General features: G+C 41.7%; 2 protein-coding genes across 4 annotated transcripts in view; one reads left to right on the top strand and one right to left on the bottom strand.

The window, feature by feature from the left end:
* The window catches only part of vps8 (VPS8 subunit of CORVET complex), a 50,145-nt gene extending 44,027 nt beyond the window's left edge, over nt 1-6,118 (top strand). For 2 of the 3 annotated variants that reach the window (XM_084561854.1, XM_084561852.1), the window contains exons 41-45: nt 1,260-1,429; nt 1,868-2,036; nt 3,067-3,120; nt 3,481-3,561; nt 4,596-6,118. In XM_084561854.1, the coding sequence (XP_084417980.1) occupies nt 1,260-1,429; nt 1,868-2,036; nt 3,067-3,120; nt 3,481-3,561; nt 4,596-4,721 (600 nt within the window). In that variant the 3' untranslated portion in view covers nt 4,722-6,118. The remainder of the gene's footprint in view (nt 1-1,259; nt 1,430-1,867; nt 2,037-3,066; nt 3,121-3,480; nt 3,562-4,595) is intronic. The other variant, XM_084561853.1, reaches the window with a different exon arrangement.
* A 679-nt stretch (nt 6,119-6,797) lies between these two features.
* The window catches only part of prkg2l (protein kinase cGMP-dependent 2, like), a gene marked incomplete at its 3' end in the record, with an annotated part of 28,364 nt that continues 8,147 nt past the window's right edge, over nt 6,798-27,014 (bottom strand). The window contains exons 7-19 of the mRNA XM_084561616.1: nt 25,783-25,860; nt 25,186-25,280; nt 24,961-25,029; nt 23,805-23,903; nt 23,545-23,692; nt 21,601-21,737; nt 20,752-20,841; nt 18,676-18,817; nt 18,425-18,588; nt 17,781-17,903; nt 17,479-17,541; nt 17,095-17,161; nt 6,798-6,893 (exon numbers count right to left, since the gene is read on the bottom strand). Of these exons, the coding sequence (XP_084417742.1) occupies nt 6,798-6,893; nt 17,095-17,161; nt 17,479-17,541; nt 17,781-17,903; nt 18,425-18,588; nt 18,676-18,817; nt 20,752-20,841; nt 21,601-21,737; nt 23,545-23,692; nt 23,805-23,903; nt 24,961-25,029; nt 25,186-25,280; nt 25,783-25,860 (1,371 nt within the window). The remainder of the gene's footprint in view (nt 6,894-17,094; nt 17,162-17,478; nt 17,542-17,780; nt 17,904-18,424; nt 18,589-18,675; nt 18,818-20,751; nt 20,842-21,600; nt 21,738-23,544; nt 23,693-23,804; nt 23,904-24,960; nt 25,030-25,185; nt 25,281-25,782; nt 25,861-27,014) is intronic.

Below are 27,014 nucleotides of genomic sequence, written 5' to 3'. Positions count from 1 at the left end.
ACTGTATGAATGGTGGTATACACCGATCAGGAATAACATTATGACCACGGACAGGTGAAGTAAATAACACTGATTATCTCTTCATCACAGCACCTGTAAGTGGGCGGGATATCATAGGCAGTAATTAAACTATTTGTCCTCAAAGGACAACAGCCAAATTGTGATGGCTAAACACCTGGGTCAGAGCATCTTCAAAACTGCAGCTCTTGTTGCGTGTTCATGGTCTGCAGTGGTCAACAGATAAGCTACTGTAGCTCAGATTGCTGAAGAAGTTAATGCTGGTTCTGATGGAAAGGTGTCAGAATACACAACTGTTTGTTGCGTATGGGGCTGCACAGCTGCAGACTATTCAGGGTGCCCATGCTGACCCCTGTCCACCGCAGAAAGCACTAACGATGGACACGTGAGCACCAGAACTGGACCACGGAGCAATGGAAGAAGGTGGCCTGGTCTCATGAATCACATTTCTTTTACATCACATGGATGTGTGCATCGTTTACCCGGGGAACATATGGCACCAAGATCCACTATGGGAAGAAGGCAAGCCAGCAGAGCCAGTGTGATGCTTTGGGCAATGTTCTCCTGGGAAACCTTGGGTTATGCCATCCATGTGGATGTTACTTTGACACGTGCCACCTACCTAAGCATTGTTGCAAACCATGTACACCCTTTCATGGAAACTGTATTCTCTGATGGCCGTGGCCTCTTCCAGCAGGATAATGTGCCCTGCCACAAAGCAAACATGGTTCAGGAATGGTTTGAGGAGCACAGCAACAAGTTTGAGGTGTTGACCTGGCCTCCAAAGGTGCTGGACAAACAATCTGATCTATGGAGGCCCCACCTCACAACTTACAGGACTTAAAGAATACACTGCTAACATCTTGGTGCCAGATACCACAGCACACCTTCAGGGGTCTAGTGTCCATGCCTCAACGGGTCAGGGCTGTTTTAGCGGCAAAAGGGGATTAACACAGTATTAGGAAGGAGGTCATAATGTTATGCCTGATTGGTGTACCAACCTACCATAAACTCTTTTTTTATTACTTTGCATAATTATGTAATTGCTTTGCATGCGTTACTTTAATAAAGAAACAAGTAATGGTCTATAGATAACTTTGTGAGTGACTTCAAGTCTGCTAATACAGATCTATATATTTAGCAGTGAAAAACACATCTGTTGTTCCTGTTGTACAATGTATACTCTTCTTTTGCGTTTGGCATTATATTTGTAAATATATATAAAAAAAAATCTCTCCTAGACTTTACTTGAAACAACAACAAGTCTGTTGAACCATGACCTCCACTGGTCCCTGGCTCACCTGCGTGCTGCTGTCACAAGGGGACTCCACCCACGTCAAGACTGCTGTAACATCTGCCTCCAGCACTACAAGGGGAAACAGGATTCAGCTGAAGAGATCATTGTGTTCAGGTAACAAACACTGGAGATGTACTACTGACTTCTGAGTGACAGTAAGGGACAATAAGCTATTGTTTTCAGATGGTATCATCTAACTCTAACATCTAATGATGTGAGAAACGGTGTTAGTTCAGTGCCTGATGTTGGCCATATCGTTTTGTGTAATGTGTTTTCAAAGGATTTCTTCTGCTAGGAAAATAGTGTGAGTTGTAAATTTGTTTTCTTAAATGAACCTAAAATGTCTTAATCTACATTTAGACTTTTGCTCCTCTATGTCTGTATTTCTACTATGTATTATTCAGTGATGTTTGTCATTTTCACAATGTGTTGCTTGGGTCGCTGCCATACCCCTTCATGTCCTCCACTCCCTAGTGTATTCTTGCTCAAATAGATGTTTTTATATTTATATTCCTACATATCTAATAAGTGATTCTGTGTATGTCCTGGCAGCTGTGGCCACCTTTACCACTTGCAGTGCCTGCAGCAAAAGGGCTGTGGGCTGGGCCTTGCTTCAGAGGTTCATCAGCGGTGGAGGTGCTACAAATGCTCGTCTAGCCATGGAGGAAGGGGCGGGCCTTTCTCAGAAGCAAAAAGAGGTCGTGTCATGTCTCTGGCACAGGTATGTGTGTTTGTGTTCACGCAGAAGGAATGCTTATAAAATGTTTGTCACTAAATCGCAGAATCCCAGAGACAATCCTTTCTGATCACTCCATTGTTATTAAAGGGGTGCAGATGTGGAGCTTAGAAGAACTGATCTGGGACTGTAAAGTAACTGGTTCTGTCCTCAGTCCCAATTCATAAATGACTGAACTAAATCATATTTAGTATACATAAATAGTATTAAGCAATGGCCATAAATATTGAAAAGTTCCCTTAACCTGTCTATTCTCCTACGTACACTGGCTACAGGATTTGAAACTAATAGCTCGACACTACATTACTCGGGTGAACATGTCAGATCAGGCAGCGTTGAATGCACCACCCCACGTTATCTCACATGAAAGTGAATGTGAACAAAACAGAGACTGCTGTGCAACAACTTCCACACTCTCACCCAGAAGATGGTAGTAATATACCTGCCAGCTGGTTGGCCAGCTGCCAATCAAACCAAGACACTGGTGAAGCAAGGCTTATTAGTGGGAAAAGCTACGGTCTTGGTTGGGATTACTGTTCCCTCACAGAAGTTGATGTTGTTTATGGTGCAGTCAGTAATGTTTAGTCTTCTTAACACTGGCTTTTGTCTTTGAGATTTGTTGGTAATAAGAGAAATGCAGAATACGACAAGGTAGGTCTTTTGATATGAGTAACGAGAGTTTAAGTATATCTTAACATCCTGTTGTAGCTTGAATTCCCTTCACAGGTTTTTAATCATGGAAATGACTACCAACTGTCAGTTGTATCATTTCTTTGAATATATGCCTTTATTAATAGTCAGTGTGGCAAAGAGGACAGTTTGTATTGTTATAGACGGTATATGAATAAGATTAAATTGAATTATTCTTAAAATTGTAAAGTCATGCCAGCAACATTCACCAGACCTGTTACAGCTGATGTAAAGGGCCTTTTTGTTCTGTTCTGTGTGACAGCAGTTATAACCCAAACATTTGTTTTAGTCCTGACCAAACCATTTCCTCCTCTCTGTGCTTCAGACTCATGTTACATCAGTACATCATGACACGGGAGCAGTGGCTCACAGGAAGAAGGTAAGGTTTTATTTAATCCCAACTAAAAATACCAGCACGGTGAAGACAGTTTGAGACAGCAAAGATGGTATGCTGTTTGTTTAAAGACGGTTTCTTTTTTTTTTTCTTTGTTGATAAGTGATAATAATTTGTAGCATCACATGTAAAGTCTGTGGGCTCTATTGTAATAGAACCTAACCAGATAACTGGGAGTCTAGTCCAGATTTTATCAGTGACAGAGCTTAATTAAACAGATTAGCACCAATTCTCACAATGAATTAGTTGCACTATACATATATACAGTATGTATAGAATTTTTCACATTTCAGCTTAAACTTCATGCTTTGACTACATCCTGTGTGGTTCTTTGTTGTGACCCAGATGTTTGTTGAAGCAACGTTGGACCTTCAGCAGGAACAGTCCTGGGATCAGATACGCTCTTTATACCGAGGACCATCAAGGGTATCATACTACATATATCACCTTTTAATCTAAAAATGTTTGTCAGTCTGGCTGCCTGCCTTCACCTTTCAATACTGAAAATGTCTTCACTACTTTTTTATCTCAAGTAGCTAGTAATAGTGTTATTCTTTTCACCTGTTATTTCTGCATAAAAATGACTCAAAACATCAGCAGACATTCTCCTGACAGTCCTGACTGTAAGACAACAAGAACCCAATCGAACTTATCAAACAAAAATGTTATACTGAAATGAGCCAATATTACATTATCTATGAGCCGTGATTCATATCATAGATATGAGTGCAAAAGTATGTGAACCCTTCTTTTCAGTATGTGCTGTGACCCCCTTGTTCAGCAATAACAGCAACTGAACATCTCCTGTAACTTCTGATCAGTGGTCTACAGCAGCTTGGAGGAATTGTAGCCCATTCCTCAGAACAGAACCACTTCAGTTCTGAGATGTTGGTGTGTTTCCTCCCATGTTTGTTTCACGTCCCTCTATAACATTTCTGTTGGACTAAGGTCAGGACTTGGACTTGGACATTCCTAAACATTCATCTTGTTCTTCTTTAACCATCTTTTGTATGACTTGTGTTCTTCGGCTTGTTGTCTTGCTGCGTTACCCGGTGCCTCTTCAGATTCAGCTCACTGACAGATGTCCTGACATTCTCTTAGGATTCACTGGTCCGTCAATGATGGCGAGCTGTCCTGGCCCAGATTCAGCAAAACAGGCCACAAAGTCATTACCTGCTGATGTTTTGAGTTGTTTTTTATGCAGAAATGTAGAAAAATGTATAAATTTGTGCATAAGTTTATGATAAAATAATAATAAGAGACATATTATCTGATGAATGACAATAATGCAAACTTTGGACAGCACTGAGTTGTCAGCCTTACAAAGACACATGTGTTTGTGTTGTATGACCATTACTGGACACAGACTACAAAAACAGATTTCTAACTTACTGTTCTTTTTGCTCAGTGTAGTAGTTCAGTGTTTTCATTTTTATTTGTTTTTTCTCTCTCTCTTACAGTTGTCCATGCTTACAGAACTGTCCCACTCCCATTGCAGTGAGAAGACGGGGTTTCTAATGTCAGTCCAACCAGAAACGGAGACTTTACAGCTTAAACTCGCTCCTCCACCTGTACTGGAAGAATAGAACAATAACTGGTTGAGGATATTATTTCCCATCATTTGTTCAGATTAAGGTCATGTGGGACAAAGACAGAAAATGTTTTCTTCCCCAAATTCTTCTTACCATCATCAAGCATTGTGTGAAATGTTGGTGTAACCTGTGATATTTATGTACAGAAAATGTTAAATATAGATAATACTACAGCTGGCTGAACCGTCATAACTAAACTACTACCAAACTGCAAACAATATAACTATTTTGATTTTTTTGTGTATCTTTTCTTTTTGGTTTTAAATGGACCTGTAATGCTTTTCCTTATTTTCCTCATTTGGGATTGCAGCTTTCTAGAGAACAGCTCATCCAGACAGCAGTCCACCTGCTAGATCACAGACGTGTGAAGCAATGCTACAGTTTATGCTTCAGAGCAAATCCAGTTCTATAATATAATGATGAATTCATGAGTGAGTGATTGAAGTCATTAACTGATTTATCTGAAGTCATTGCAGGGCTCAGTTGTCAACATTAAGCAATGATCCAACAACATCGCTCCTGGACTGTTAGCTGCCGTATCCAGATTATATCCACAGGCTTGTTTCGCGGTTCTTGCTATAATAAATAAAATAAAACCAGTTTGTAAAGAGTACAGCTCTAAGGATACACTCACTGAACAGAGCAAGCATGTGTAATTATCCAGTATCCACTGAATGAGCTGCAGACTATAAAGATATGACTGAAACCTACTGTCAGCAACCACTGAGGCAACCTTAAAGGATAACAGATATTTGCTGTGGGATTCCAAGGAGCTCTCAGTTGTCAGCATCTTCCTAAAAGGGTTACGGAGCAATGAGGGGGGAATGTTCATATTCAGGCTCAGGAGGTCACGTCCCTGTGTAAACTTTTGAAGTCTATTGCCTCGTCTCCTCAGCAGGGGGCGCCAGCTGACCGCCAAGCACTACTGAAGACATTCCTCAGAGGACATCTGCCACATCTGGCCTCTTTTTCTACCCGACTCTCCTGTTCTTCATTCTATTGTGCTGCTTATACTTCATACTTCCGCCTCTTGGTGGCTGGTGTCAGGGATAACGGTACAGATAATGATGTGAAAATAACTTACGTGCATAAGTTTGGGAGAGGAAATGCTACTTAAATGTGATATGAGTCCTGTAGGCCTGTAGGCTAATTAAATCGGCTCTTCCTTCAACAACCGTTAAAGCTGTGTGTCAGCCTTTCCTTTAACTGGAACTTAATACTAATTCAATTCCAAAGAAAATCTGATCAGTCTGAACCCCTGCTTAACTAACAGTGACAATTCATGTTTTTCTTATAGCTATCTCACTGTTCCATTTTTCTGTATAGACCTTTGTAAATAAATCTCCTCATTTGTTACAGAGCCTTGTTTCTGTTTCCTTTGATGCATAGAGCAGAGAACACTGAAACTGCCCAGTGCATGTGGTATTGACAAGTGTTTTTTGGTTTTTTTATGGAGTTTTTTTTTTTGGAGTTTATGAAATTCTTACGTGGCCTGACTGATCCTCAGCAACATACTTCTAGGAGAGATAGCAGTACTTTCATAGGTTGCTTGTGTTGTCTGGTTCATCAGATTAGAGAATATAACAAGTACATGCAACAGCAGTAATCATAATTTTATTACTGTATCACAACCAAAACTTTTTTTAAAAAAAAAAGAGGAGAGAATACGATGGGAATAACTCAAAGAACAAACCAAAATGTTCTTTGGTAACAGGACAGTGTGCTATGAAAGGAGTCATCTCTGTAGAGGTTTGTAATCAAACTGTAGAACAGGAGATTTGGCAGTAATAGATACAGCTAAATGGTGCAGGAGAAAATCTAAAAAGATAAACCGGAGCAAGAAATGAGGTGGTTCCTGTAACGAGGCATGACAGAGGAAGCAAAGAAGGGCATGGAGAGGACATTGTCTCTGTTCAAACTGAGATGAACAGAGACAGAGGAACACGCCTTTAGACGTAATCATGAGGTGTCCATGTTACAAATACTGTTTGACAGCATATCTGCCGCTTCTTTGTCATTTTGTAGAGATTTTAATGAAAAAGTCTGTAAATCTGGCAGCATGATCAGTCCTCAGAAGTCTTTATCCCAGCCAGACAGCTCATCAGGAGGCTCCTCTGTCTCCGGTGGAAATATGTCAAAGTGACTGTGATCCATCGGCCCGTTCAGCTGCAGAGAGAGCAGTAATCATATCAATCATGGCTCAGATTTGTATGCAAATGTTCAGGTACGACCTAGATAATCCAGATAATTTCGTTTATTAAAAAACAAAAAAAAAAAAAACAACTCATGAGTATTATAGCACATATAGCGACACTGACAATCAAAATTCACAGAACTCAGAGGCTGAACTCTCCATCAGTAGCAAGAACTATTCCATGTTAACAAGAAAACACCTTGAACCCATGTAAATGCAGTATACTCATATATACATGATACAGACAGGATAACGGATGGATAAATTAGGGATGTGCTTCATTTATTCATTTGATATTCCACTGAAAATACAAAGTCAAAGAAAGGGACATTAACTGTACCAATGTAGAGAAAAACAAATGATTTCTGATTATTGGTGTCATGCTCAGAGGAAAAAAGTGGTCTCTAAAGTGGTTAAAAAAATAGATTTAAATAAAAAAAAAAGAAAAGAAAGAAAGTAGACTGTGTAACCTGTGGTCTCAGAGTCCCGATCTATCATTTCAGACGGGTAGTTTTAGGTTCTGCACTTCTGGCTAAATTGTTTACTTGTCATTATTTTATCCTCTGCTGGACAACTTGTGTTAATAGCTGTCACTGTGCACTTCAACTAACCTCCTCCATTGCCTTTATTCTGAGGTACTGAAGCAACCCTGTTGGTAACTGGTAAATTGCATTAAGCTACAGATCTTCCAAAGTGAAAATGGAAAGAGGCAGGACTGTGTTCCGCATTCTCTATCCATGACGAACTCAAGGTGTGTTGTCATCAAGTACGCTGCTTCTCCTGTTACAAAATGACAATTCTGCATCTTCCCATCCTCCAGAGCATGTACTTCAGAGATGAACTCGCCGAGTCCATCTGCCTTGCTGAGGTCACAATGTACATCTGTGTAATTTCAACAAGTGAGTACAGTACATTATAGACATACACTGCCTGGCCAAATAAAAAGTCACCCCCTGGACTTAACGAAGCAAATAGGTACGAGCCTCCTATTGGATAATCACTGCATGGGCAATTATCTTTCAGCTGGCAACAAGTTATTTAACACCAACTGATGCAATGAGTAGCTTCTCATTTCTTAAGAAAACCACTAATACTACTACTTTTTTTATGCAAGGGAGCATAAAGATTGGACTCTGGAGCAATGGGGGCATCAGGGTAAGAAGAGAGGCAGATGAAGTGATGCACCCATCCTGCCTAGTGCCTACTGTACAAGCCTGTGGGGGCAGTGCTATGATCTGGGGTTGCTGCAGTTGCTCAGGTCTAGGTTCAGCAACATTATGTGTCCAAAGAATGAGGTCAGCTGACTACCTGAATATACTGAATGACCAGGTTATTCCATCAATGGATTTTTTCTTCCCTGATGACACGGGCATATCCCAAGATGACAATACCAGGATTCATCGGGCTCAAATTGAGAAAGAGTGGTTCAGGGAGCATGAGACATCATTTTCACACATGGATCTTGTGACATTGCAGAAATTTATTGAAACAATGCCACAGCAAATGCGTGCTGTAATCAAAGCTAAAGGCGATCCAATGAAATATTAGAGTGTGTGACCTTTTTTTTTTGGCCAGACAGTGTATCTAGTATTTTCTGCCCTTCCACGTTTATGTCCTCTGTACAAGATGACACTCTCCATGACCCCCCAGGTATTGAAGGCACAAAGACTACTGATAGACTTCCAGACTTTAAAAACTGGAAATGCTAGATGAATGAATAAGACACAGACCAAAAAGGACGCATAAAGCCAGCATTCAAAGGATTATTCCCCATTCATCCAATTCTCACCAAACTTGGCATATATCATATATGGACAAGCACCCCAACTTTTGTGACCCTTGGTCTCTAGGGGGCGCTACAAAAGCAACATTTCAATATCTCAAAAACTGCAATAGCTAACGTCATGAAATTTGGCATACACAACCTTTAACATATTGTGTAGACGCCCATCAAGTTGTGTGACATTACGTCTACAGGGGGCGCTACAGGTGACACGGAAACATTTCATATAACTTTAAGGCCTATAACTTTTGAAGTATTCACCCAATGAAACTTAACAACCGTCATTATAATATGCTTGTGTACAATCATGCCAAGTTTCGTGAAATTCGGCCTGTAGGCACTTTTTCCTGGTCCCACTGTCATCTTTCGTTTTCCAGGTCCTCCTGCATCTTGATGGCTGCAGCCGTCATAGTTGACGTTGTCACTATGTTCTCAGAAAGGTAGTGGAGCTTTTCCTCTTCCCACTGACATTGTTGCTCGTCCATCTGAGTCTCCATGCGAGTCAGTGCAGCTTTAACTTTAGCGGTCTCCTCTGCTTGTTGTTGAAGACAGGCCTCTGCTTCCTTCCTTTTGTTTTCTTCTGCTTGGAGAGCTTCTTCTAGCTGTTTACTGTGCAGGGAAACATTTTCATGCATCTTCCCCTTCTTGTTGAGCTCCTGATGAAGAACAGCCATCTCTTCTTGTGCCTCTTTTCCTTGGGATGTGAGCTGTTCTTTCAATTGCTCTAACTCTTTTCTTAGAGCAGCATTTTCTCGCTCCAGTCAAGAGATCTTATCTGTCCCTTCACCCAGAATTCTGTTAAACTCCTGCTCTGAGATCTGAAGTAGAGCGTCGTTCTTGATCCCAGCGCTGGTGGGTTCAGGCTGGGCTGCAGGCTGTGGTTTCTCAGCTGTGTTTCCACGCAGCATTTGGAGTATTGGATGTAGCTGCTGCCGGCTGCTGTGTGGGCTCTGTAATAGCCTGCAGTTTTTGCAGGGTATAATTCGTGGGAGGCAGTTTGGGATTGACAGGTATTATTAGAGCTGCAGTTTGAGGCCTGCTGGACAACAGCACTTTAGGTGTCAACTCCGTCAGTTTTGGCAATGCTGAAGGTTGCACTTTAATCCTTATGGTCGTCTGTGCAGAGTTTGGTGCAGCTGGTACGTTGAGAGCAGCGACGGGAATTTTTGGAGCTGCCCCAAGTACACAGGTAGCTGTGGCAGGCACCTTTGGAGCTGCCCCAAGTACACAGGTAGCTGTGGCGGGCACCTTTGGAGCTGCACATTGGAGTATGGCAGTAGGCTCTACTTTAGGTGTTGTCTCAGCCTGTTGTTTTGGTGTGGATTGCCGTAATTTAGGTGTCCAATCCATGGGTTTTGGTCCTGGTTGGACTTTAGGTCTCATGTCCATCCTATATGGCCCTATCAAAGGCCTCATGGTAGCTCATGCAGGGGTTTCTCCAGCATGGGCTGGCAACTTCAGAAGTTGCCGGAGATCCTTTGGGACCTGCTTCAGGAATCTCTGGAGATGCACCACGTACAGCAGTAGCTGCAGCAGGCATTTCTGGAGATGCGGCAGGCACTTCTGAAGATGCGGCAGGCACTTCTGGAGAGCCGGCAAGCATGTCTGGAGATGCGGCAGGCACATCTGGAGATAGGGAAGGCATATCTGGAGACACGGCATTCACTTCTGGAGATGAGGTAGGCAGTTCTGGAGATGAGGCAGACACTTCAGTAGCTGACTCACGTACTGTGGGAGCTGTGACAGGAATCCCTGGAGCTGCATCAGGTACTGTGAGAGCTGTTTCAGGTACTTCAGCTTCTGTTGCTGGTATCTCGGCAGCTGTGGGGGACAGTTTAGGCCATGTGGCAAGGGATGCAGGTTTGGTTGCCTGTGTGTTTGTCGTTATCAAACCGAAGCTGATTTTAACAGTTGCCATCTTGTCCTTCTGTTTTCTGATTCCTCTTTTCAGGTCAGCGGCCTTGGTGTTCTTCTGTGCCTCCTGTGCGGGGGGTTGAGTCTGCTCTGTCTGTAGTGCTGGAAAGTCTTCATCGTAAGCTGCATGCTGACGTTTTGCTTCGTTGGCTGAGACATCTCTTTCCTCTGCAGACGTCGTGGCAGACTTCATGGCAGACTTTGTTGGAATGAAGACTTGGTGTTTAAAGTCACGCAGGATGACTTTAAATTTACCTCTGTGAACCTTGTTGCAGTTATGGTTTGTAGCTGTAGTCTCCATTTGAAATCGAGTAGTGTTTACTGTTCGATTCTCTGGCTGTCGCTTTGTGGAATATGAAGTAATCTTGTTTGTTCGCCGTGTGTCTTGTGGTAGGTACCGATCAAAAACTAAGTTATGGCTTTTTTTTCTTTTTTTTTTGCGGCGCCGGTTGAAGCCAGCAGCTGCTTTTTTCGAATTTAATTCACTTTTTGCTTCCCTTTTTGTGGAGATTACTTTTATACTTTTTCAGACAGCATTGCACTTTTTTAGTTTAGTTTTTTATTGGGAGTCTCGCCATAGCCAAATATTTTTAACAACATCCAGACCGGCCGGTGTAACTATGCAAGAAACAGCCAGCGTGCACATTGTTTACAGGAGGGAACAGCTGATCGCCCTGCGTAGCGCTGTAGTGTTCCCTAGGGAGAGACATGAGATCCCCCTGGAGATACTTCGTAAGACCTGCTGTGGATGCCGAGTAGGAAAACAACATCAAGAAAAGAAGAGACGCTTCACTTCTCAGCGCTGTTCTCCCCTCTGTTACCATGGGCAACGTGAGATCGCTGCCACATAAGACGTTCGAACTGGCCGCACTCTGCAGGAGGGGACAGAGCGGGCTCTGCCTTCTGAGGAGACTGAGGTCTTTTGGAGTGAAAGGGGCACTCCTGAAGACCTTCTTTGGCTCTGTAGTGGCGTCTGCCATCCTGTGTGGAGTGGTCTGCTGGAGCAGTGGCATCGCAGAGAGGGAAAGGAAGAAGCTGGATAAGATCATCAGGAAGTCCAGCTCTGTCCTGGGCTGCCCCTTGGACTCGGTGGGGGAGGTGGGTGACAGGAGAGTCCTGGCTAAATTGTCCTCGATGCTGGACGATGAGTCCCACCCCCTGCACGGTGGCCTGCCGGAGTTGAGGAGCAGCTTCAGTGACAGACTGCTTCACCCTCGATGTGTGAAGGAAAGATACAGAAGGTCTTTCCTTCCTGCTGCTGTTAGACTCCACAACGAGCACTCCTAATATGTGCAATATTATTCCACCTTATGGTGTAATAACACCAGTCTGTGCAATATATCTATCATCTGTTCTATCTCTGTCACTTCTGCATGCTGTTGCAAACTGCAATTTCCCCATTGTGGGACAAATAAAGGTTTTCTTATTCTTATTCTATTTAAACTCTTGTTAAAATTCTCCAGATCAAAGGCAGACTTTGATGACCATTGCTCTTTGATGACATCACATTCCATCAAAGAATCTGACTTGGTGATGTCAGCTTCTCTGATGACATCACATTCCATCAAAGAATCATCACTCCATCACCAAGTCAGAGTCTTTGATGGAATGTGATGTCATCAGCGAAGCTGTCATCACAGTCAGATTCTTTGATGGAATGTGATGTCATCAGAGAAGCTGACATCACAGTCAGATTCTTTGATGTAATGTGATGTCATCAGAGAATCTGACATCACCAAGTCAGATTCTTTGATGGAATGTGATGTCATCATAGAAGCTGACATCACCAAGTCAGATTCTTTGATGGAATGTGATGTCATCAGAGAAGCTGTCATCACAGTCAGATTCTTTGATGGCATGTGATGTCATCAGCGAAGCTGACATTACAGTCAGATTCTTTGATGGAATGTGATGTCATCAGAGAAGCTGACATCACAGTCAGATTCTTTGATGTAATGTGATGTCATCAGAGAATCTGACATCACCAAGTCAGATTCTTTGATGGAATGTGATGTCATCATAGAAGCTGACATCACCAAGTCAGATTCTTTGATGGAATGTGATGTCATCAGAGAAGCTGACATCACAGTCAGATTCTTTGATGGAATGTGATGTCATCAGAGAAGCTGACATCACCAAGTCAGATTCTTTGATGGAATGTGATATCATCAGAGAAGCTGACATCACCAAGTCAGATTCTTTGATGGAATGTGATGTCATCAGAGAAGCTGACATCACAGGCAGATTCTTTGATGGAATGTGATGTCATCAGAGAAGCTGACATCACAGTCAGATTCTTCGATGGCATGTGATGTCATCAGAGAAGCTGACATCACCAAGTCAGATTCTTCGATGTAATGTGACGTCATCAGAGAAGCTGACATCACAGTCAGATTCTTTGATGGCATGTGATGTCTTCAGCGAAGCTGACATCACAGTCAGATTATTTGATGGAATGTGATGTCATCAGAGAATCTGACATCACCAAGTCAGATTCTTTGATGGAATGTGATGTCTTCAACGAAGCTGACATCACAGTCAGATTCTTTGATGGAATGTGATGTCATCAGAGAAGCTGACATCACAGTCAGATTCTTTGATGGAATGTTATTTCATCAGAGAAGCTGACATCACCAAGTCAGATTCTTTGATGGCATGTGATGTCTTCAGCGAAGCTGACATCACAGTCAGATTCTTTGATGGCATGTGATGTCATCAGAGAAGCTGACATCACAGTCAGATTCTTTGATGGAATGTGATGTCATCAGAGAAGCTGACATCACCAAGTCAGAGTCTTTGATGGAATGTGATGTCATCAGAGAAGCTGACATCACCAAGTCAGATTCTTTGATGTAATGTGATGTCATCAGAGAAGCTGACATCACAGTCAGATTCTTTGATGTAATGTGATGTCATCAGAGAATCTGACATCACCAAGTCAGATTCTTTGATGGAATGTGATGTCATCAGAGAAGCTCACATCACAGCCAGATTCTTTGATGGCATGTGATGTCTTCAGAGAAGCTGACATCACAGTCAGATTCTTTGATGGAAGGTGATGTCATCAGACAAGCTGACATCACAGTCAGATTCTTTGATGGAATGTGATGATATCAGAGAAGCTGACATCACCAAGTCAGATTCTTTGATGGAATGTGATGTCATCAAAGAGCAATGGTCATCAAAGCCTGCCTTTGATCTGGAGAATTTTAACAAGAGTTTAAATAGAATAAGAATAAGAAAACCTTTATTTGTCCCACAATGGGGAAATTGCAGTTTGCAACAGCATGCAGAAGTGACAGAGATAGAACAGATGATAGATATATTGCACAGACTGGTGTTATTACACCATAAGGTGGAATAATATTGCACATATTAGGAGTGCTCGTTGTGGAGTCTAACAGCAGCAGGAAGGAAAGACCTTCTGTATCTTTCCTTCACACATCGAGGGTGAAGCAGTCTGTCACTGAAGCTGCTCCTCAACTCCGGCAGGCCACCGTGCAGGGGGTGGGACTCATCGTCCAGCATCGAGGACAATTTAGCCAGGACTCTCCTGTCACCCACCTCCCCCACCGAGTCCAAGGGGCAGCCCAGGACAGAGCTGGACTTCCTGATGATCTTATCCAGCTTCTTCCTTTCCCTCTCTGCGATGCCACTGTTCCAGCAGACCACTCCACACAGGATGGCAGACGCCACTACAGAGCCAAAGAAGGTCTTCAGGAGTGCCCCTTTCACTCCAAAAGACCTCAGTCTCCTCAGAAGGCAGAGCCCGCTCTGTCCCCTCCTGCAGAGTGCGGCCAGTTCGAACGTCTTATGTGGCAGCGATCTCACGTTGCCCATGGTAACAGAGGGGAGAACAGCGCTGAGAAGTGAAGCGTCTCTTCTTTTCTTGATGTTGTTTTCCTACTCGGCATCCACAGCAGGTCTTACGAAGTATCTCCAGGGGGATCTCATGTCTCTCCCTAGGGAACACTACAGCGCTACGCAGGGCGATCAGCTGTTCCCTCCTGTAAACAATGTGCACGCTGGCTGTTTCTTGCATAGTTACACCGGCCGGTCTGGATGTTGTTAAAAATATTTGGCTATGGCGAGACTCCCAATAAAAAACTAAACTAAAAAAGTGCAATGCTGTCTGAAAAAGTATAAAAGTAATCTCCACAAAAAGGGAAGCAAAAAGTGAATTAAATTCGAAAAAAAAAAAAGATCGAGTAAGAGCTGTTACAAGCAGCTGCTGGCTTCAACCGGCGCCGCAAAAAAAAAAAAAAAAAGCCATAACTTAGTTTTTGATCGGTACCTACCACAAGACACACGGCGAACAAACAAGATTACTTCATATTGGTGATGTCAGCTTCTCTGATGACATCACATTCCATCAAATAATCTGACTGTGATGTCAGCTTCTCTGATGACATCACATTCCATCAAAGACTCTGACTTGGTGATGTCAGCTTCTCTGATGACATCACATTCCATCAAAGAATCTGACTGTGATGTCAGCTTCTCTGATGACATCACATTCCATCAAAGAATCTGACTTGGTGATGTCAGCTTCTCTGATGACATCACATTCCATCAAAGACTCTGACTTGGTGATGTCAGATTCTCTGATGACATCACATTACATCAAAGACTCTGACTTGGTGATCTCAGCTTCTCTGATGACATCACATTCCATCAAAGAATCTGACTGTGATGTCAGCTTCTCTGATGACATCACATTCCAACAGAGAATCTGACTTGGTGATGTCAGCTTCTCTGATGACATCACATTCCATCAAAGACTCTGACTTGGTGATGTCAGATTCTCTGATGACATCACATTCCATCAAAGAATGTGACTGTGATGTCAGCTTCTCTAATGACATCACATTCCATCAAAGAATCTGACTTGGTGATGTCAGATTGGATGGAAGGCAACATTCCATCAGCTCAGTGTGGACACGTAAGATGTGATCTCAACCAACCAACCAATCAATAATCAATCAACCAATACATTTTAAATGTCTTCAAAAGCAACAAATAGCTTGATTCATCTGTAATTAGGGGTCCATGCAAACAAAGTTGCAGGATGGATCGGAGTTAGTACAGTTTTACCCTGAAAGCCTGACAATTATCCAGGTCATGTTATATCTAAGATACTGGCGATAGAGAGGCTGCTGTGAACAAAGGATGGGGTATGGATTAATATGTAAATGGCAACATCTTGTAGAGTTTCCACAGTGACGGAAGGTCTGTCATACAGGTGGTGATGGCAAAACGTAACAAGATCGAAGGGCTAAAGCTCTAGGGGGTAGAGCTCTTTCTTCTGTCTGTACCCGGCTGGCCTTAGGCAGATGGGTCCCTCCATATGAGCTGGGTTCTGCTCGAGGTTTCTTCCTGTTAAAAGGGAGTTTTTCCTTGCCACCGTTGCCTTCAGGCTTGCTCTGGGGGTTTCAGGCCGGGTTTTTGTAAAGCGTCTTGAGACGATTTGTATTGTTATTGACGCTATATAAATAAAATTGAATTGAATTGAATTGACACAGCCCAGACATTAAGTTATCTTATTTACTGGAGTCCCATGTAGATGTGACCCTCTGGATACTAGCAATAATGTAAGGAAGCATGTGAGGATGGAGTTGGTCCTAAAGCGTTTTTGTGTGTGTGCCTGTGTCAGGCTGCATCCTGCTGGGGACTGGTGCTGCCATCAAGGAGTGTCATTGCTATGGGGTGGGGGTGTCTGGTCTGGTCTAGGTGGGTGGTACATGTCTAAGTAACATCCACATGAATGCCAGATCCAAAAGTTTCCCAGCAGAACATTGAATTGGTCAATGTTATTTACTTCTCCTGTCAGTGATCATAATGTTGTGGCTGTTCAATGTAGGCAGGGAACATTCTTTCCATCCAACGGTAGACTGTTTTTGACAGCTGAAGGAGCTGCTTCAGCTGTATGTTTTTGAGTGGAATTCTGTTTGGGTTTCATGCATAGTGAGGTGTAATGCAGATTGTGTTTGTCTTGGACTGTGGTTTATCTGTCAAGGTAACTGGCTGGTCGATTAGAGTTGCAGAGTGGTAGTACGTTAAAAACTTAAGTTAAAGACTGTGTTGCGTTTCTTTTTACTACAGTGACGATGGGAGGCCAGACAAAGCAGCCTGTTTGGACTGGAAGACTGTCATGTCAACACTCTTTCGCAGCCGCAAATTCAGTGGCCAGGCTGGATGTGTAACGTTCTATGGTTGTCCCAAAAACACTTTCTTTATTGGATTTCAGTTCAAAGTGACGCAAATACTACTACATACATATAATTTAACTGTACATGTCTAAAGACTCCACCAGAGTCAAATATCAACAGTTGTCAGCTTTGTCAGATTTCTTGATCAACAAGGAGATAAAAGCACATGACCACAATAACCTCGTAAATTCAATTAAACTGAGATGCTTTCTCTATAGGTGTGTTACGGTGCTGTATTTTTGTGCTTGGAATCTGTTATTCTCTCACCTGTCTCTTAAGAGGTGACAGCAGCTTACGACATCTCAAACCCTCCCAGTTGAAGCCCTGGAACCACCTACAGAACAAAGAAAAGCTCACAGTTACAAAATATGATTCCGGTTTACTTTTTAAAAGAATGAAGCTTCAAAGACATCACTGTCAGGTGAAGACTGTAAGTACAGAAACGACAAATGACCCCTACTAGCTGTATTTTGGCACAAATACACCATTGTTACTAATCGGCTAATTAATAACTGTATTACACCAAATTTAAATATGCAAAACAACAAAACATATCCAGTCCTATCTAGCATGCTAACAGCATGTTAAGCTATCCTCCTCAGTGAATACAGGCTGGCTAGAACTAAAAGGTGATGTGTACAATAAACGTACTTGTGTTTCTTGATGTCAATGATGCCATTCTTTTTGATTCCCAGCCTCTCCACTGGGTTTATCCTAAGAGGAAAACACCGCCATGACTCATATGGTTTATTTTGTCTCAGACATGGCTTTAGAGAAATAAACGCAATGAACATGATGAATGTGAATGTGTTTCTAGATCTTGTTATTCCACACGACCACTTAGAGAACGATTTACTGATTATCTGTGTGTATATGACTGTATGCACATCTCATATGATGTGCAGTATCTGACTGTACCCTGATCTGATATGATGGGATGTGATTCACCATACTTGCAGAGTTTCCTGATGAGGTCGTCTGGACGCTTGCCTATTTTCTTGGGAAAATCCACCTTCTCAATGCCGTGGAGGACCATGGTGTAAATCTTTATAGGGTCGGAGCCAGCAAACGGTGGACTGTAAGGAAAATAAATGGCATTTTCTGGATAGCATTAGGCAAGGATTTTCACGGGTATCTTCTTTGTGCCATTCTCACCTGCTTCCACAGTTTAGACTAAACTTGGCTAAATTTGACGCGACTATCCGCTCATCTCGCTATCAGAAAGAAAGCAAACAATTATATTTGCCACAATGTTCACATCTGAACATAGCTTTATTTATTCTTCTGCTCTCTCTAGGCGAGAAAAACACTATAAAGCCAAGAGTTTATGCTTTGTACTCCTACATTTTTGAACCATTAACCATGGACTTTGCAGTAACAAGGTATTGATTTCTACTGTTTCTTGATGGAGTTAACAGGTTGATGGTAAAAAGCTGAGTTATTAAAAGTATCCTTGGACTGAAATCAAACTTTGTCTTTCACTGAGCATACATGAACTTTCTTCATCAGGCCTTAACTGCTGTGCTGGTGCTTTCACGTCTTTCTTTCACTTTGAAATACCAACAGCAGACTTAGATATATTATCTTACTGACTTACTTGCCAGTAAGAAGTTCAAATATGAGGATTCCCAAGGACCAACAATCAGCTCCAAAATCATGGCCTTTGTTCATGATGACCTCTGGGGCCACATACTCTGGAGTCCCACAAAATGTCCAGGTCTTTTTTCCTCGGCCAATCTTCTTAGCAAAGCCAAAGTCTGCCTAGGAAAATATAGATGATGTTCACATAGAATGCACAGTACTCTTTAGAAAGATGTCAAACTAATATTTTGAAGATAAGTGTCTCACCAGTTTGACATAACCCTCTGCATCCAGTAGAAGGTTTTCAGGTTTCAGATCTCTGTAGACAATGCCTATAGAGTGGAGATAATCAAAGGCCTCCAAGACACAACCGGTACAGAACCTGGCAGTGGGCTCATCAAAATAACTCCTGGTAGGTTACAAAATGATCACTTAATTAATGGCATAAGACAATGTATCCTCTAAATGTACATATTGCAGATAAATGGAAAGTGTCAGGAAAGTACATCAGTTGGGCGAACCATTAATCTTTAAACTTTAAAATGATCAGTCAAAGCAGAAGAGATTCTGCCTTTATGAAACATTGATATTCAATCTGGGCTCATTGCAGGCCGTGCTCCCTGTCCTTAACTCCTGGAAAAATACCATCTTTTGATGATATAAATTTATGGGAGGTGACCTACCTCTCCTTAATACATGAAACAAACAGAACTGAGCTATTTCTATCAGGACTGTTTTATGGGTTTCCATACTTTCACTGAATGTTTTGACCAGAGGTCTTTAACTGAATTTTATAGCCGTGTCTTCTAAACGCTGATCTGGCCCTCAGACTTTTGTGCATGTTGGGGCATGCTACATATGGGCCTGCAGATGTCTTCTTACCTGACTCTTATAGAAAGAAACTCCTGCTAATTATATGTTTTGTGTAGAACACCCCATAGATTTTCATGTAAATCCGGTTATGTTTGCCAGTGTGCTGTCTGAGTATTGTCAGGTTAATGTCTTTATGCCTTATCAAGCATAAACAATGTGGGGCAGACTGGATAATAAGCATTACATATACAACTTTCAATTTAATAAAAACTGCATCACAAACATATTTGTTTGTGGCTCTGGTTAATCTTCTAGGATAATTTATTACAGTGCAATGATATAGAATGGTGACAACACAAAAAATTCACACACAGTAAATTCAAGAAGCCTTCCTTCTTGGGGGCTTAGAGTGTGAGGAATTACATGTGATACCAACTTTAGATTAAACCTATTGCGAAGTCTGTCAGTTTGAAAGTAGCCTTTTTAAGCCACATCTCCTACTGCAGTAACATGAAACCATATTTGACTATACACTGTGTCAGTGTACTGCAGCAAGTGGAAACTCATGGGATTAATTGTCATAATTCAAAACTATAAAAAGATGCTTTGAGTTGAAATTCAAGTTATACCATATGTCAGTCATGCAACGTGTGACTGGACTGTACTTCATCAAAAAGTAACCAATGGCTTAAGCGTTAATTGGTCTGCCTCCATAATCCTGGCTTTTTTTTTTTCCAATCAAAACTGAAAGAACACTGCCAAAAAGCAGTTGTCTCCAGCAGTGGTGTGGTCAACTCTCTGATTATTTTTTGAAATAGTAATCTCTGAAAGGACAGTGCAAAATGAGTGTGAATCTGTCAAAATATCAAAATGAAGTTCAGAGGTTTCAGAACATTTTACACACATACGGGCAGCAGTTTAAAGTTAAGCGTTTAGTTTTGTGTTTCCTGTTTTATTTTGTTAAGTTCTCGATTTCCTGTTATGTGTTACTTCCTTCTGATTAGGTCATTGCTTTCTCCTTGTGTTAGTTCTTGATTTGTTTCACCTGTGTCTCTCGTCACCCCTCTGTCCCCTGTGTGTATATAGCCCTGCCTTCCCCTTTGTTTCTTGTTGTGTCATACTGTTTCATTGCCACGTTCATGTCTTTCCTGGTCATAGTTTTTCATGTCTTGTTCATGTCTTCATAGTGTTTTGATTTTTGTTTTTAGATATCCTGCCTCGTCTGCAGCACCTTTGGTTTTCTCAGCTTTGTCTTTTTTTCATTAAATGCCTTTTTGCCTACTCCTGCCTCATCCCTGTAAGTCCTGCATCTGGGTCCCATTCACCATTACCTGCCGTCCATCTTGACACTTTTATACTTTTTCATTGGATTTCAACACTGTCTTTCAGCTGTTCAAAACATTGTTTTGCAGCTTCAATTATGAAAAAGTCCAGTGGAACACTGCTCTTAGTGCAGCTCTCTAACTATCAGTTTCTTGATGTTTTCATTTGTTGCTGGAGAAGAAATGTAGCAAAATGACCTACACTCACATGTCCCGCAGTACAGTCCACAGCTCTCCACCAAGACAAACCTCCAGCAGCAGGTAGACAAACTTATTGTCCCGAAATGTTCGGAATAACCTGAAATACATGCACAGCCAACTCAGCTAGTATTCTACCTGCTGGCATAGAAAGAATAACAAAACATAAATAAAAGGTCACATCTGAATCTAGAAAATGCATAAAACAGTAAAAATAATAATAATACAAAAAACAATGATAAATCTTGTCAATGTGCTCTACATTGGTAGTCTAGTATTCATGTCTTATGAGTACACTATAGATATATTAAAGTATAGTAATAAGCCATCATGCCCAGTTGTGTGTACAGTACAGATTACAACTGCTGATGCTGCACTCTGTATTTTACAGCCCATGAACACTGACACCTTGTGTATTCTCAGATTTCATTTAACAATGCGAATGACATAAGGAAGAAGTGAGTCATAGGAGGACTGTGGTATTAGTGAAACACAGGGGGACAGTGAAGATCACATTTCGGGTGAACTTTTCTTTTTGAATGACAGTCAACAGACTGTGTACACAGGGCCCTTGTTCTTTAAAGTCAAAGTCAAGATAAATCTTTGCGTAGTGGCAGGACCTGGGTCAGCAGCATTCTCTGAGCAGGGTCCTTAGCAACTCCATTCAGAAACCAACATACTTACCAGCCTAGTTTTATCTTCAACTTAAGGAATGCCTAGAGAGCTATACGGGCTTACTTTCCTCTGCTCAACATCTAAAAGATGTTTTTTATAATCTTATAAAAACCAACCTAATATCTCTAATCTTGAGTCGACTTATATAAAAACCTTAATGCGTGATACGTCATGAGGCTCACACCTGATGATAAACGCTGAGTTTGTTTGCTGGAGGATATTTTTCTCTGAATAGATGTGCTCCTGCTGTCTGGTGTCCACGATGTGCTTCTTCTTAATGCATTTCAAAGCAAACGTGGAGTCCTCATCCTTCAACTTTACCTGAGAAACAGCAGAAAAGAGAGCACTGGGCAAAGCAAGACGCAAACAACTGGGGCTGGGTTAAATAACTGACAAGAAATGGTAAATATTACAGGTCAGCACTAGTTAAATGTGTGTAAATGAAATCATTCTCCAACCAGCAGTGGTGGTTTGCATGAGAAGTGTTTGAGAAGTGACATCTGATGTGATACAGCTCACCCTCTGCTTTCTTTAGCAACAAAACAATCTGCATTTCTTTACATAAGCCTGTGTTTGCTCAAGGCCAGTTCTACACAGCCTTCTCCAAGTCATCTACCTCTGTTTTTAGTAAATTGAGAGGGGGATAACTGGACAACCCGCTCTACCTACTGAGCCAGAGCCGCTCAGAGAGCTACTATAATTGCTTGTCAGTAGCGGCCATTTGTACAAGGTGTATAGCAAGCTACTATAATTGTGTGTACGTTGCTGTATTTTCACAACCCACCCCACAGTATAGAGCTCTGGTCACCCTGCACCAGCAATCACAACACCGCCATATTGGCAGCATGCTTTTCAAATTACTATTCAGTTGACAACTGCAAGCAACTAACTAACTTGTCCTTGTACCAATTACATCCAAAAATGGTAGACAGCTGTTGTGCCCCAGGATGCCAGAATAGTCGGGGACAAGCAAAGGAGAAATTCCCAAAGATCCTGCAAGACGGCAGATGTGGATTACTGCAATAAAACGTGCAAGAAGCAGGCACGAGAAAACGGAGCGGTGGGATCTCTCAATGGCACCATTCATTTTGCCAACAGAGCTCCGGGCGTCACGTGATTTTTTTTGTTGGTATCGCCATATTGGCAGGAAACTCTGAGGATAAACAAGACATTACACTTGGAAAACGCTGGATTCTGTACCTGATATAAAGTGATCGCTACACTAGCCAAATACATTTCTTGAGGGATCCCACCGCTGAATGGCAGTGTCAACAAAAAAAGTCACTTGAAGCCCAGAGCTCTATAATGTATATTTTAAGGGCTGGGATCTGAGGGTCAAGTGTGATCAGGGGAGGGCAGCCGTGAGAGCAGAGGAGATTGATGGTTTACATAGGACTAAAATGTCAGGGGTTTAGAGGGGGGTCAAGAGAAGCAATTCCTAGACCCAAATGGTACTTTGTTGGAGTAATAACTGATAAGGGTTCCACCCAATGCATAACGATGGATGAGCAGCTCCTCAAAAGTGAAGCCAAAGCAAGTAGAGCTCCCCCTGGTGGCTGGCTGCAGTATAGGTCATAAGCTCCACCCCCTCCATGTTAGTGGATGGGGGTGGGGGTCCGCGTGACCACACAGTGCAGACTTTGGCTTCAAACTTGCAAGATGATGCTGCCTATATTCCCGGGAAAATAGCGTCGGGCACATTGTCCATATTTACAGTCAATCAAGCCTTTACGGTGACTGTCCGTTAGGTTGTTTATAAACCAACACAAATGTAATAGGTTTCTACTGCTTCAAGTTTTGAATCACAAATAACCAACATGCTCTAGAAAAACAACCAAAAATCAAAAATATAATAAAATAAATGTTTCTAGAATGATTCAAAGGCTATGCATAACTTTGTACTTGTCGTGAGGAGTACTGCATAGCCTTTGAAAACAGCTCTACAATGTATTGTGTGACTCTTGGGGGAGCTTTTATACTAGAATACTAGAACCTTCATAACCTAAGTGTGTGTAATGTCTGGTACAGCTTCACCTGTTTTCTACCTTGAGTCAGTGGGAAACAAAATGTTATTTCGAAGGGACTTGATCAGTGCTTGCTGGGGTCTTATAGTGTTGCTGCAGCTCACCAGCTCCACACGTCCAAATCCTCCCATGCCCAGTGTCGCTATGACCTCGAGCTCTTGGAAAGGCTTGTGTGCAGGAATGAGGGCAATCCTCTCTCTCAGCCTCCTCAGCTCCTGGGCCTCTGCAGAGTCAGTCTGAGGTGAATGGGGCCTGTGAGATGAATAACACAAGGAATCTGGTTATGTCCCGGCCCTTGTTTCTAGGCCTAAACTAACTCATCTGAATAATCAGTTTGTTCTATTCTGTCATTCTGTTCACTCACAGGGCATTTCTCCGCTCATCACTCCTGGAGAGTTCTTCCACGTATTCCTTCAGGTAAGCCTGAAGTTCCTCATAGGTTCCCACCATTTGGTTGAAATTGCTGGAGACAAGGGACAGAGGGCAAAGACAAGACCAATTTCATTTGTTTTTACAGATTTTACTGAAGGTGTCACTCACTATAGTAGTCTTTATGGTCAAATTTGTATGCTATTCAAAAAAGCCTTCACTTTAAGGAAGCGCAATGACTGCACAAAGATAACGATTACATACATTACATTACAAAGGATTACAGCAGATTACAACTGAACCCTGGAAACCTCTGTATGCGCTATGATTTCACTTCTGCACTGTTTGTAATAAAGGTAAATAAAGACTCTGCTGAGAAATTAGGCAACTTCAAAACTTTACGTACACTTACGGTCTTTAATGTGACCAAGGATGCACTGTTTGTTAACCCTTTATGGGGTGAGGAACCATATTTGGTAACTTCCCTACACCACCTCTCAGTGAGGTTTAGAAGCATGTTGTTTTCATCCAGCCAATAAGCAAAGATCAAGACAACATCCTCAGGTCTAATGTGGTCTGTAAGGTCCACCTCTGCATGAACGCTGAGCTTAACTGCTTTATTAGGTACCACAAAGAAGTAGCCTAATTTTGTCTGATGTGATAATGTGTATAACACAGGTAGAGCAATGCTATCAAATGCGGAGTTGGGATCTGAGTTGGGATCACTCAAATTATTTTTCAGATAACTAGGTCTGAACAGGACTTCCCACCAATCTTGAGATGGGTGCCAGGACAGCTGATGTTTACTCTGAGTTAAGAGTGCGTGTCATGAATAACAAAATACCTTATCATTAGAGGAGCATTAGCAGGATCCATCATGGCAACAGGTATGTGAAACGCAGGTCTATTGATTATGAGTCAAATACATGTGGGTGCTAGGTGGTTTTGATGTGATAACGGTGGAATCTACACAAAATATTTCTTTAGTTGTAACCTGACAGGAACAAAACACAGGGAGGAAAGACGATATTACAAAAATATATAGATCAAAATGACATTGTACTCATAGACGAATACTTTCAACTTCTGGGAATGAATACAATTTTAGATATTTATTTTACAACAACAACATGCCCTATGCAGATACTTACTCTCTGTCCACCACCAGGCAGTGTGTGTCATTCTCATTGCAGATTATGTTGGCTGAGCGAACATCCTCACTGTAAAAACACATGCAGTAAACAACAGGAAAAAAATCTAAGTCTGATAAAGCCTGCCAAAACAATGTGATTGGCCTGGACCATAATCAGTTCCCAGTGCTCCAATGGAGCAACTCCCGAACGATTCTCTGCAGCAAAACCTTTTTTTACATATACCTGATCAGAGCTTTTTCTCCAAAGTAGTTCCCGACTCCCAAAGTCTTGATTTTCTGAGGTTCAGCAAAGTCTTCTGTGCTCTGAGTGACTATGACCTACAGATGGAAAACATTACAATGTAGTACAATATTTGTTGTTCACTTTAATTATGGAATTGACTTCAGTTTGAAGACTCATTTGTTCATTTAGATTTGTTATCTTCAATAAGCCGGTATGCTTCTAACTTTTCAGGGCAGTCCACTTTTTCAGTGAGACTCAACAATTTGAAGAGGACATTCCAAAGCGCAGTGTGAGTGGTTATATTTCAACACAGCTGTACAGAACTACACTATTTGCCTCAAATGTACTAATTAGGGTTGTCTGAGACTTCAGTGACATGCCTCTAACATTCACTGTTTATGGCAAAAAAATATATGAATAGGTGTATGTGTATGTGACATAGTACCAGCTGCTGCCTAAGTATAAGAACTAGAGAAGCAACTAGCTTTGCTAGCTCCAGTTTGTTCTTCTCAAGCTAACTAAATAACTAATTTATTTTAGAGGGAGCTTTCTGACCTTTAAGAGGGCATGTTTCTCAAGACTGGACAAATATCTCACCTCTCCTTTTGAGATAATAAAGAAAGTGTTCCCTTCTTCGCCTTCTCGAATAATATACTCCCCCTTTTCAAAATATTCCTGAAAAGACAAAAACTCAGTTATTCACTTATGCATTTGTCAACTATTGTTCTTTAATGTCTAAGACCTAGACATCATCATCAGGGCCAGGAAAGCCTTCTCTGCTGGCCCAAACTTTATCAAAATCAATGACTTACATTTCAATATTTTTCCATTAATCTTATTAAATTATGCCCAGTAGCCTAATTTTTTTATTTCATGGCTTGTCTGTCTCTCAGCTTTGGTGCTTCTGGCAGCGTAACTTTGCATTAGAGCCTTTATCCAATCATATTTCAGCCATCACTTGTTGCTGGAGTCAAAGGAATCTGCCTGGGCCTTCACAATTAAATCTGCAGGCGGCTGAAGCTTGAAATTTATTGTAATGACGCTGTCCCTTTAAGCAATCACATTTCAAGTTTGTATTGTTAGGCCTTCTCTGTGGTCTAAGGTAGCTTCAGCGTTTTCGCGTCCTCTGTTTGGAGGGTCAGTGAGACACTCAGTTTAAGCCTTTGAAGGAAAAGATGGATATTGTAAGGAAAGGCTACTCAACTTCAGAGCTAGCTAGCCTGACCCAACCGGGTAAAGGGTGTGTCCACCATTTTCAGGGCAGCAACTATGAGAACTCTAAATTGTTTCTTAAGTTCTGGTGAGTAAAATGAATTATATTTACATCTTTTATGTACGTTTTTACCATTTTATATTGTCATACATTGATGCTTCTGTCGGATATGAAGTATGTGGCGCTGGTGTGCAGCTGCAGCGCTGGCTGCATTGAGTGAGAGGAGACTTTTTTAATTGTTCTAAGAGAGTTTATTGCTTTAGTAATGGCAATCATCTCGCTATATGAGATCTACGATACAACATCCTGTTTTGTTGCACATCTGTATGATTTCCATATGGTTTCTACAGCAGTGGGATCATAACTATCATATTAAGAGCTGTTCTGAATAAGGTTGGAGGGCACTGAAGGCCTAGGTGCAAAATGCACGGCCCGCCACTGACTGTAATGTATCATCAAAACATGTATGGACAGCTATAAACTGTGTATGTTGAGGTAAATACCAATGGTTGCAGTCAGCTAAAGATAAGCTGTAACTTGTGGCCAGTCATGAAACAGGCTGAGGGAAGCTCACTGGAAATGAAAATTGTACTCTGCCACAAGTACAAAGCTGATG

The sequence above is a fragment of the Chelon labrosus genome (genome assembly GCF_963514085.1).
Source record: "Chelon labrosus genome assembly, chromosome: 15".
Classification (NCBI taxonomy): Eukaryota; Metazoa; Chordata; class Actinopteri; order Mugiliformes; family Mugilidae; genus Chelon; species Chelon labrosus.
This window is presented reverse-complemented; position numbering and strand designations above follow the sequence as displayed.